General features: G+C 32.2%; 1 protein-coding gene across 13 annotated transcripts in view; it reads right to left on the bottom strand.

The window, feature by feature from the left end:
- The window catches only part of EndoA (SH3 domain containing GRB2 like, endophilin-A), a 151,143-nt gene that overhangs the window by 24,775 nt on the left and 113,844 nt on the right, over positions 1-12,524 (bottom strand). For all 13 annotated transcript variants that reach the window (XM_088237521.1, XM_088237524.1, XM_088237518.1 and 10 more), the window contains 3 exons: positions 6,624-6,692; positions 6,169-6,385; positions 4,646-4,779 (listed from right to left, as the gene is read on the bottom strand). In XM_088237521.1, coding sequence (XP_088093647.1) covers positions 4,646-4,779; positions 6,169-6,385; positions 6,624-6,692 — 420 coding nt within the window. The remainder of the gene's footprint in view (positions 1-4,645; positions 4,780-6,168; positions 6,386-6,623; positions 6,693-12,524) is intronic.

Below are 12,524 nucleotides of genomic sequence, written 5' to 3' on the forward strand. Positions count from 1 at the left end.
AAGTCGGGAGCAAAAAATTAGCTAAAAACTATCGCCCAATATCAATTTTGTCGGTATTTAGTAAACTTTTTGAAAAAATAATATACGATCGCATATATCCCCTTATTTTAAAATATATTCCAAATCAACAGCACGGTTTTCTAAAACAACGGTCAGTTTTATCGAATCTTACAATTTTCACAGACTTTGCTATGCAAAACTTGCGTAGTAACAATCAGACAGATGTCATATACACCGACTATTCCAAAGCATTTGACAGGGTAAATCATCAAATTTTAATTAATAAATTACGGGTGCATGGTATCCATGGGGATTTACTCAAATGGTTTACATCATACCTAGAAAAAAGGTTACAGAGTGTAACAATTGAAGGCTATAATTCACACTTTGTAACTATACCTTCTGGTGTACCACAGGGTTCTCACCTGGGCCCTCTACTATTTAACGCATATACTTATGATATAAACAAATGCTTTAAATATTGTAAATTCATATCCTTTGCTGATGACATGAAAGTTTACGCCTGCATTAAATCTCACACTGACTGTGCAAAAATGCAAGAAGATCTCGACAGACTTTTTCAGTATTGTAATCAAAATTTACTGGAATTAAATATTAGTAAATGTCATTCATTTTGTATTTCGCGCAAACAAACAACAATCAGCTTTCCTTACTCTTTTAATAATACCCCGATCTCTATAACAGATAGTCAAATTCGCGACTTAGGTGTTATTATTGACTCAAAACTTATGTTTAATATTCATATTGAATCAGTCCTAAAAAAAGCATATAAAATGGTTGGACTTATTATGCGAGTATCAAAACCTTTTAAACATGCGGAGACATATGAAAAACTCTACAAAACATTTGTTCGTCCCCAGGTAGAATACTGTACTCCTATTTGGTCACCTTACTATAATGTAAGTATTAAAAGACTAGAAAGGGTCCAACAAAAATTTTTTAAGCAGGTCGACTACCGGTTAAACATTAACCTTTCTAATCATGCTGAAAGTATGCAGTACCATGGAATAAACTCTCTTAAAAATCGAAGAATAATGTTGGACCAGTTATTTTTATTCAAATTAATTAATAACAAAATTGATTCTCCTAACCTACTAGAAAGACTTCCATTCCGTGTGCCATCTAGACCGACAAGACAAAATCTTTTGTTTTACACTGAAAATGCGTCAACAAACTATTTTAAACAATCTACAATACCTAGAATATGCGACCAGTATAACAATATATTTACCGAGGCTGATATTTTTTGTGACAATGTATGTAAATTTAGGTCAAAAATTATTGAAATTTTGAGAGAAGCAGACATTTAACATTATTATTATATAAATATTTTTTCATTTCTTTACTTTTACATTTATTATATTGAACATAATTAAAATTATTGTATTAAGTGTAAACAATTTTTTTGGTGTGTGCATGAGTTTCTTACTCTAATATACAAAGAAATTGGCAATATATGTGTACATACTGTTTGTTTACCTAGTAAAATAAATAAGTAGTTTAATAAAAAAATGTCCGTTTTGGAATAAGTGACAGATATAGCCTGTTGCCATCACACTACCGAACTCTTCAAGGCGGTAAAAATAAAGTAAACAATAAATACTTTTATGACTTTTGTTAATGATCATCATCATTCCCTTTCCACACCTAATGGTGCATAGAGCACTGCGTTGTTACACCGGTCGCAGCCTATCTTAATCATTTTTGCTACATGAAGGTAAGATGATCAGTCTTACGTTTCAGCTGCCAGTCCAGGAACAATGAAATATAGTAGTTAAAAGAATCTTTAAAAAAAACATTTCATGTCAACCATGTCGGGAATCGAACCCGCGACCTACAATATCAGTTAATACATTTAAAAAAAATACTTTACAACGAAAACTAGTATTTTGTATTTGAAAAATAAGGGATACTATTTATTATTTCTTTTCTCTCTATTGAAGATGAGATAAGCAGTATCGACAAAATCAAGAAAGGAGCTCCGCGTTGGTTTAGACACGTAGAGCGAATGGACAGCAAAAGAACGGCTAAAAATATTTACAATGCTAATGTTGATTGATGCCGAGAGGAAGAGCGAGAAAGACATGGCATGACTTAATCCAACAAATACTTGAAGATGACATATTAAAAGTCGGAATAATCGGCGCGCGTGCATGAGATGTATAAATGTAGAGGAAGGGAGATCGTTATGCAAGAATAGAGTGATGTGGCGTTTTATCCTCTGCGTACCCTTATGGCGAAACGGCATGGTGGTTTGAGTTTGTTTCTTTGTTTCTCTATTGAGGAAGTTCAGCGGTTTTTATTATTTTTATTTGTTAAAAGACTATTAAACTAAGCCAAAAGTATTTTTCTTGATTATTTTTTACATCATATTATCAGCACTATGATTTTTTAAAGGTAAGTATTTCCGAAATTACTCTGCATGTAACGTCACAGGTTCTCTTCCACTTGTTCTCGGTCAGTTCTGCCGATCGGTCCGTTGACGGTAAGTCAACCGGATATCTTTCGCAGCTCTCTTATCATTGGTTGATTCATATGAACTAGTGGAGTCGTTCAAAATAGTTCGTTTTTGTTAATATATATAAAAAAAAAATCGTACATTTTTAAAAAGCTTTGCCATACTACAATTTAATAAGAAAAAAAAATTTGTATCCGATTTCCCGTAGGACTGAAGATCCTCATTTACACTTTGTTCTTTGAGCATTTCAAATTTCCCCCGAAGATATACAATATTCTACACACAACTAAGATTTTGTTAATTTTTAAAACACAATAAAAAGATGTTTGATTGGATTTAGAGAACACGTGTTTTTTTAAATACCTTAAGTATTTATTAAAATGTAATAATAAAACTTATTATATAATTTAGCCTGATATTTTCCAAAACAATGAGAAGAATATCTTTCATATTTTATCATTATAGTTGGTATGGTAGATAAGATATCAACTATCAACAAAATGGTACTGATAATATTGTAGCTAACTTAAGTTGATTTCTAATTTCGTATTTTAATAAATAACATTCACATAAATAATTTTTTTAACAACTCAATATGGAAAATTGAGGAATTAGGATCATGGAAAGAGGAAAATGCATTCATATTGAATTAGACATTTAAATAACAATTAAATTACACAAACTGAAACAAACAGAATATGTGATAATTATATCCACATTGGATGTTTTCAGATAAGAAACATTTTGTTGCACATGCAGAGTGCAGCGCTATGATAAAAATGAGTTTTATTTTACTCGTTCTCCTGTATTTATTTTATATATTCATATTTTATAATAAAGTTAAATTTAAATGAAATTGTTTGATTTGGTGGAGTTCTTAGGCAAAACTAGTTGTTCTTGGAATCACACTAAATGTTTTATGATAAATACTGTACATACACTTTGTCTACACTTAATGACAGATTTAAGGTGATTTTAAACGAAAATATGAAACTAATTATTCATAGCTGGCGCTTTTATAATTTTTTATTGAAAAATGCAATTTTTACGTTTATTTTAAATGAAAATTTTACAAAACATTGGTTTTCGGAAACTTTACACTTTATTGATTATAACAAATACCATAACAATGTAATGTTGGTCCTTTTCACAAAATGGTGTACAAAACAGAAATATATTTACCTTATTTTTTGTTTTGTACACCATTCAGGAAAATAACGTAAATTATATTGTTATGGTATTTGTTACAATCGATATAGTGTAATGTTTCCGCAAACCAAGTTTTGTAAAATTTCCATTGAAAATAAACGTTAAAATGGCATTTTTCAATTTAAAAATTTATAAAAGCGCCATCTATGAATAATTAGTTACATAGTTTAGGACCATAAATATGAATTAAAATCATATTTACTTTTTTTAACTGAAGCTCAGTTTTCATAAATAAGCACAATGCTTATATCATACATACAGTTATTATGAGACAGTATTGTCAAAAATATTTCCAAAAATAACATTATTTTATTTTCATTCAAATACACGCGAAATTTTAGATTTATTTACTCCCGGAGATACCGAAATAAAAAAAAAAAAGCATAATAAATTATATTTTTAATTGCTGGTATCCCCTGAGTAAGTGCCAATTATTTTCTGCGTATGTTAGTAGTCGGCATTAGACAGATTTTTTTTTTTAGTTCGACAGCTGGCTTCTGGTTGCGTTGTTTGGTTTAGAGCGAATTCGTATTGTCCTTGTAAATTATATTTAAGCTTTAAATATATATGACTAAAATTAAACGTATTTGGTTGTAAAAATATTTATTTTAAGATAATAAAACATGTTTCATGAAATGTGTCTATTATTATTAGTTTGAAAACCATTGTTTATAAAAAAATAACATTGAAAAATTTTTCAAGTAAAAAAAGATTTAAAAAAAAATCAATAAAATTTTTCAAATGATTCCTTTAGTATGTACAGAATAAGACATTTTTTTATCCGGAGGAATTAATCTAGGTCAAAAAGATTTAATTTTGTTTTGTAGTTAGCCAGCTGTGATCCCAGAATTAAGTCTCACAATTTTTTCTGCCTATTTTGAATAGTCCGTTGTTTAATGTCTTAAAAAAAACAGTAATTCCTTCCACTCTTGTGACAATATTAAAAAAAAATCTTACCATGACTTCTTTCAGGTCTTTGGTCTGCAAATGGTGAAGAGGTTCCAGGAAGTTCTGTTTGATGTTGTCATCCAAGGAATACTTCACGTCGGCCATTTGTTTCATGGACTCTCCCATCTCTATCAAACTTTGAGCTGTAAAACAACAAAACTCGAAGTAATGACGAAGCCCCTGGTGTAAAGGAAGGTTCAAGTCACAGGTTTATCCAAAAACTGTACAGAAAGATAGTCTACTTTAAACAAACTGCTTAAAAGTTTTAAAGATTGATTTTAATTCAATACGGCGCCTGTCAAAAGGATTGATTTATTACTATCAAAGCAAATTGATCAGTGGAAATAAATTTTATTGTTTTGTGTTTACTTTATATTTTGTAATGTTCATTGGTCTATAAATAATAATAATAAAACGTATTATTGTTTTATTTTTCAAACCTCTCAGTGATATAAATCCCATTATTTAAGAATGAATGCCCTATTCAAATTTATATTGGCTGCCTTTAAAAATTTATTTGAGGATAGTTAATGATGAACACTTAAATTACCAAAAAATGTAGTTATATATTACGTATTAATATTATTATTTCAAACCTCATCTACATCTAATCATGGAGAGGATTCTTATTTTTTTACTTATGGTAGGCAATTTAATTAGGATGGATTCATTAATTTTAAAAGGTGAATTCTAAAATATTCACTTTATATATTATTGTTTATGTTATTCCTGATTATCACTAAGGATAATAATAAGGTTTAGTTAGATTTTTGTTTGCGTGGGTAAAACTTCCATAGATCGATGACACACACACGCTGAAAAATGTTTTTATTTTTATTTAGTCGACCGAAAAAGCAACTGAGCATTTTCTGTTTAACACCGAAAACACTTCTTCTGTTCTCCGACTGGTATAGGATCTCCCCTAACAACAACAAATTTAAACTAATTAACAAAATCCTACATTCGCATTGTGATCATCGCGTTTACTAACCATGCATGATATCTCGGGTTCAATTCACATTTGATGTAAATGACTTATTTTAAAATATGCTATTAACCTAGCCCGCCCGAGTGAGGGATTCCAAACCCCCATTGACCGATTTTAATTAGATAACTCAAGTATTATTAAAGCTATTTGCCGTATATTCTTTGCAATCGTGAAATTAATAGAAAGAAACATTTTCCTGTTTTTATTTTTTTAAATATTAAAACAAAAAAGACGTAAATAATACGAAGGTCAATTTCACTTTATGTACATAAGCATTCGGCAAACGAACAAAAATGAATAAAATACACGAATGAGTGTACGCGAAAACATAAATAAATTATTGAACGGTCATAAACACTTCCAACGTTTTAAGTAGGCCCTGGGGTCGTTTGTTTTTGGATGCGTAGTGAGGGAAATGTTAAACATCAATATTTCGTAATCTTTAGGAAAAAAAAATCGAGTCGCGATTGAACCGATACAGTGCCTCTTCACCATTATTAGGTGCGAATAAGCGAATAAGGGAATAATTATGAATGAGATTTACCAAAGATGGAGTCCTCTCCTAGCTTCTTCCCGTAGTGCAACATGCAGTCCCCGAGTACGCCCTCGGGCTGGGGGTAAGTGTTACTCTTGGCCTGTCCAGAAAGCTTGGAAATGCCTTTCACGGCCGCCATCTTAGCTCTCGCTGTCGGATTCGGCTGCAGGAACTCTTTAGTCTTCATCTGAAGCTCCTCTACCAGCTCCACTGTTACATCAGTTTTCTGTGAATAGAGTAGCAACCATTGATCGAGTATATAACCGCTGTATTACTGGCTAAGGCACATAAATATATTATGTACCAGCCACCGCCCCCTCTGCATAAGGTACTCCGTAGACGGTAAACAGCTTTAAAAAAATCGATTAAAAAATGGCCCAAAAAAGGTTTGGAACATTTAAATAAAAAAAATTAAAAAAATGTGTATTTTACTAGTTACATAATAATAAATTAATATAATTTACCCTTTCCATGTCCATAAAGTCCAAATCAAGCTTGGTGCCCTCAGCACCTCCCATCTTTTCTGTGACATACTGAAACAAAGAAAATAAATCGTAAGATTTTTTAGACTCAAATGAGAAAAAAAACTTTTTTTAAAACCTCTTTCGTATGTTGAAACTCCTTATTTTTAAGTCGGTTACAATTCGTCCTGAAGAATGGCTACGGCAACTAGAAACGAAGTATTAAAAACATAATTGGATGATGTACAAAATACATAAAAGGGAAATGTCAGTTTTTTTTACATTTTTTAAAGTAATAAAGGCCATTGCAATACTGTCCAGTACAAACAATTTTTTTTAGTAGCATAAAAAATATTTTTCAAATTGTAATTTTGAATTCCCGAAAAAACGATCATTCCATTGGCCACGCCCCTAATAAGTCACGATTCATGTTTATTTATTCCTGCCCATTCAAATTTGTTAAAAACATTGTCACGAATCTTGACGTCATAACTGTCAAGGCCAAACATGTTGCTTTTTTCTTGCAACGTATTTTTATTAAATTTGTTTTTTACATTTATGTATGAAAACATTTTTCCACAATATATCCCATATTGATTTCGAAAATAAAATAAATTATTCTGAATTCATTTCATACATTTTTATCGGTATTCGTAGTATGTGATATTTCCCTATTAGATCTATAATATATTGTAACGAAATAGCGAAATTTAATATTTAATAGATGTACATAATTTTGAATATCTTCTTCTTATTTTATTTTTACTAGGGTTCGGCCCTCCTACTCCTCAATCTACACGCCAGACTAGGAGATTTGATGTTTGGTTTGTTTTTTACGGCCGGCTGCCACCTGGCGTGAAGACAGTAACCCCTCTTGCTAACTATCGTTCCTCCGCTGGCGTTCTCGACACAACGTCCTGCTTGACGCCGCTGTCTCCCAACAGCCCCATAGCCCGAAGTATGTCCGGGTGGCCTGAGAGAAGATTTGTGCCCCTTCCGCTTACTCCGCCGTACTGATACACTTCATCTTCGCCATCATAGCTGCTGAGATCTACGACCCGCAGCCCTGAGAAAGGGATCGCGTTATACCCTGCAATACTGCAATGCAAATTCAGCCACCTAAACGCTCCGGTCTACTGAAAAGAAAGGTGGCTACCCACCACGACGTGCCGCGCTGAATGAAAACCGGGAAGGTGACCCAGTCTCCCAGGGGTGCAATTATGAATCTTCTGTATTCCCTAGAGTGGTTAATTTGGAGATATTTATTTTTTCTATGCGAGTATTTTTTGCTTCATATATGGCCACACTGAAAATTAAACGTCAAAAAATATGAACACGTGAAACCAAACATGATGATTTTCATTTAGAACATTATTGCGACCTTAAGCATTACCCAAAACACTTAATTAGGTTGAATCAATCAAATCGTATTAGTTTTACCGTACTGTTTTTGAAGCAATTTTATACACCATTTGACGTTTAATCATCAGTGTTGCCATAATATGAAGCAAAAATTAGCCTCATGGAAAAAATAAATATCCCCAAATTAACCACAGGGGATAGAGAAGATTCATAATTGCAACCCAGGAGCCGGATAAATAGTCTCGTTTAGGTATGACCACTGAATAGATAATACACTAATATATATGTGGGTGTGACCCACAAACCATCGCCCGAGACCATTATTTTGAATATATTTTAAGTTATTTCAATAACTAACTATCGCACCGCGGCGCCGCGCTATCTCAACGTAGCGATAGAAAAATAATAGAACGCCATTTTACTCTTTGAAAAAACTTTTAAACTTACAAAAAACATAGCTATTTACATTCGAATATTTTATCATACGCGCACCACGCACGCCGCTGTATCACCTGAAGAATATGTTAATATTGATCGGGCCATGTAATATCTCGTTTCAATTTTTTAAAATAAATATGAAAAATATGAGATTTGACTACTAAACTTGAAGAAAAATCGCATATTGAAAATGGCTAAACATATTCCAATAATATGTCCGATCTGCGGATATAAATCCGGAATATTACGAGCAATTAATCAACCGCTGCGGTACAAACTCCGCTACGAACGGACTAATGAAATATTCATGCCGACTTGATGGGAACATTAAAAGCAAATGGCAACAAAGTCATACGTAGATACTATGAAGTCAGTGCTTTGTATAACTGGATGAGCAAGTTATGTTTGTTTAACAACACAAAACTAGTTCAAATTCAAACATTCAACTAAACAGCAAATTCCTAAACAAATAACCAAATTTAATAATTAAAAATTCTAAATTTGTTGCAATCATTTTTGAGAAGGACTTCCATATTCCATTCTTAAAAATGTTTTCAACAAATTTAGATCTAAATAACTCCTAAGGGAAAAAATAGAGCCGGTCTACAAACATTTAAACATACTCGAAACATTGTTGATTAAAAATTTCATTCACACGAATAGAGGCTGAAATTCGGGATGGCTCGTTGCAATTTCGTAGATTTGATCTAAGAGGATTTTTTCACTATAGTCCTTAAAATGTAACATGATTAGAATGACAGTTGTCAGAAAAACTGACGACATAACTTTGTAGAAACGTCAAAGGAATTATTTATACTGACACACGAAAAATCATTTGTATCTGGCGTGTTCATTTATTTTTTTAATACAATGCTTGAAACATAAATCAATATTAATATATAAAATCAGCTTTAAAACTAAAAGAAAACTAAAATAAACCTAATTATTAACGACGTTCTTACAAGGTTACATCATTTTGCAAAAACGTTAGAGATGGACAAATTGATCAATGTAAATTGATCGAATAAAAAAATAATTCATTTGATGTTGTTCATGAAAAAAGTATAAATGTCTCATTTTTTGGTGAATAATTGTGTTAAACACACGATAAAAGGCTTTTTTGCGTTTTTTATATCAATTTTCGGAAACAGAGTTTCATGATTGCATGAAATAACTGATAAAATCGATTTGATCAGTGATCAGTAATTTCCCATCACTGATGAAATTAGTTTGACAGCTGTCATTCTAATCAAGCTATATTTTAAGGACTATAGAATATTCAAATATTTGTATGAAATTTCGACCTATTTCGATCGTTTGTTATCAACACCATTTAACACCGTTTTCCTAGGAAACCACTCTCTAGTCGACGTTACGACGGCTGTCTACTGCATCACCGTTCACTACGGCCGTTAAAATACGGGCACCGCTGTCCTAGGAAACCCTAGCTTTAGACACACTTTCGCCACGCGCATACGTTAAGTCGCCGGGTAATGTTACTTGATGGGGAAAAAAAATAATCATAACACAAATGTAAGGTAAAAAAAAGTAATCTCTTAATTTCTTATTAATTTTATTGTGCACGCGGAAACATTGATTGACACAACAGATTAGATAAATAAAGGGTCATTTAATAAGAGTAATTAAATTTATGAACTTTGAACTTAAAATATAAAACACATTTTATTTGACACAAAACGGATATTTTTATATCATGTTAATTAATATTTGATGTTTTAAAGATAATGTCGTTCAAATGTCCCCCACGGTGTTGTTTAATCCGAGGTCTAATTATCATTGGTTCTTTTATTAAATGAGCAAAGTAGGGTATAAAAAAATTCTACCCTAGCGACACTAACGTAATTTCCATTTTGTTTCTTCGACAATTTAACAGATGGAAAAAAAATTCAATTTTTAAGTAATTCATTTGCTACTTGAACATTCGTTTGTTAATTATACATGAAATGTGATGCCATCCTGTTTCTTTAACATCCTAGCAGTATTTCTACACTTTAAAAGGACACAACACGGCATAGTTGAATTCAAATCAGGAGTTGCGTACTGAGTGACGTCTACAAAGAAACTAATGGGGCAAAACGTAAACCTATTACGACTATTCTTAATTCTATGACATAAATATAGAAAAAAACAAAGACAAACGCTTGATTAATATAAAAAAGTCAACTCAAATAAATGAAAAATCAACAAAGAGTTTCCACCTCAAATCCCTCCTCCCGAGGAAAACTCAGTCCTGAACCTCTCTCTTGGAATTGGATATTGTCTTGAAGAGCTTAATCGCTTTTTCAAAATATTAAGCACTCTCGGTTCTATAATGTAAAGGTACCTCTGAGAAAAAGCCATGAGGGTTTTGGGTATTACATGATTCATATTCTGATAAAATCTCGAGCGAACATTTTGCTGAGACCTCTCCTCAAAATAAAAGCTATTTTGAAATGTCCGCTAAGTGATGTAGTGGTTAGCGCATCTGGCTACCATTTGTAAGATGCCCGATAAGGTCCACATGAAATGTTAATTTAAATATCCACGGTGGAAAGGGAAAAAATACTAAGCGACATTTAGCCAACTTTACAGAAGAGCAAAATAAAGTTTTTTTTTAATTAATAAAAAAAATCTAAATATATTGGCGTGATTCCGACATAAAATGAATTAAAAATGTGAGATTTTTTTGTTGATAAAAAAAAATTAAAATGGGTTTTCTGGAAAGTTGGCTACATGTCGCTTAGTAATTATTGTTGCCTTTCCAACGTCAAAATATTTTTTATTATGAAGAAATAAGGATGTTCTAACATAGGAAAAATGATCAATGTTACACAGTAGTAGCCACTTAAACCAGTCAATGACAGATCATAAGCCCCGTATATACCTAGATTTCCATATTTCCTTTTCCAAAATGATCTCCATTTCTGTTGATTCATCTAAATAATTCCCTTGAGGGTGATATCCAGTCTTTTGTCTACAAACATTTGGACAGATTCGAAATATTCTAATACCACATATCTTCAATAACAGAATTACACAGAAAAGATAGAATTACTTGTGACATTCAAGTAGTTTTTCTTTTCTTTTTCTTGTTCAAAATAAGTTGTACACGTGTAATTATAGAATATTGTTAATTAATATTTATTCCTAAGAGATTATTCGCAAATGTAAGGAAAATATCATAAATAATGTCTGCCTTGCTATTTCGGCAGTAAACATATCGAGCCATAATCGGCAGAGCAACGTAAGCGACAAATAGTGAATCGTGCAGGAGAAGGTTTTTTTTATTCTTGTTCCACATTTTTTTATTTTAATATTTCAGGGATTTACAATAGTTGGTTACTAAAAATACTGAAATGACAGCCAAATTGTTTAAATACCTTCCGCCTTTAAGATAGTGACGGTAACGCTTTTTTGCCTATAACTCTGAAAGTGGTGAGAGCTAGCGCATCCGCCTACATTGTCGTCGGTTACGTTGTTTTGCTTAGCTTAAAAATAATACGTCAATTTTTTTTTTTTAAGAGTGCAATGATGCGTAGTAATACATAGAAAACTATAATTGTCCTATAATTTTGGTTTATTTGAAAATATTGTTTTTTTATATAATGGCTGTTTTTTTTCTTTTAATAAATAAAATAAATGAAAAGAAGAAAAAAGAGAAGATAAATATCCTGAAATGTGGCAGGTGAATTTTATAGAGCTATGGTGTTTTTAACACTTGTGCAGGGGGCAATAGGGATCACTTTTCCTTAAAAAAACGCAAGTCTCTAAATATGTCGCTTAAGCTAGGGTTTCCTAGGACAGCGGTGCCCGTATCTTAACGGCCGTAGTGAACGGTGATGCGGTGGATAGCCGTCGTAACGGTGCCGAGAGAGTGGTTTCCTATGAAAACGGTGTTATCAACACCGTTTAACACTGTTTTCCTAGGAAACCACACTCTAGTCACCGTTAAAACGGCAGTCCACCGCATCACCGTTCACTACGGCCGTTAAGATACGGGCACCGCTGTCCTAGGAAACCCTAGCTTTACGTTGTTCTGCCGATTATGGCAAAGGTGTATGGTATGTTGCACTGCTTGAAAATGGAGGCAGTTTAAACATATCT

Source organism: Micrasema longulum, unplaced genomic scaffold, assembly GCF_059751315.1.
Source record: "Micrasema longulum isolate JH-2025_06_02 unplaced genomic scaffold, ASM5975131v1 h1tg001734l, whole genome shotgun sequence".
In the NCBI taxonomy this organism is placed as follows: Eukaryota; Metazoa; Arthropoda; class Insecta; order Trichoptera; family Brachycentridae; genus Micrasema; species Micrasema longulum.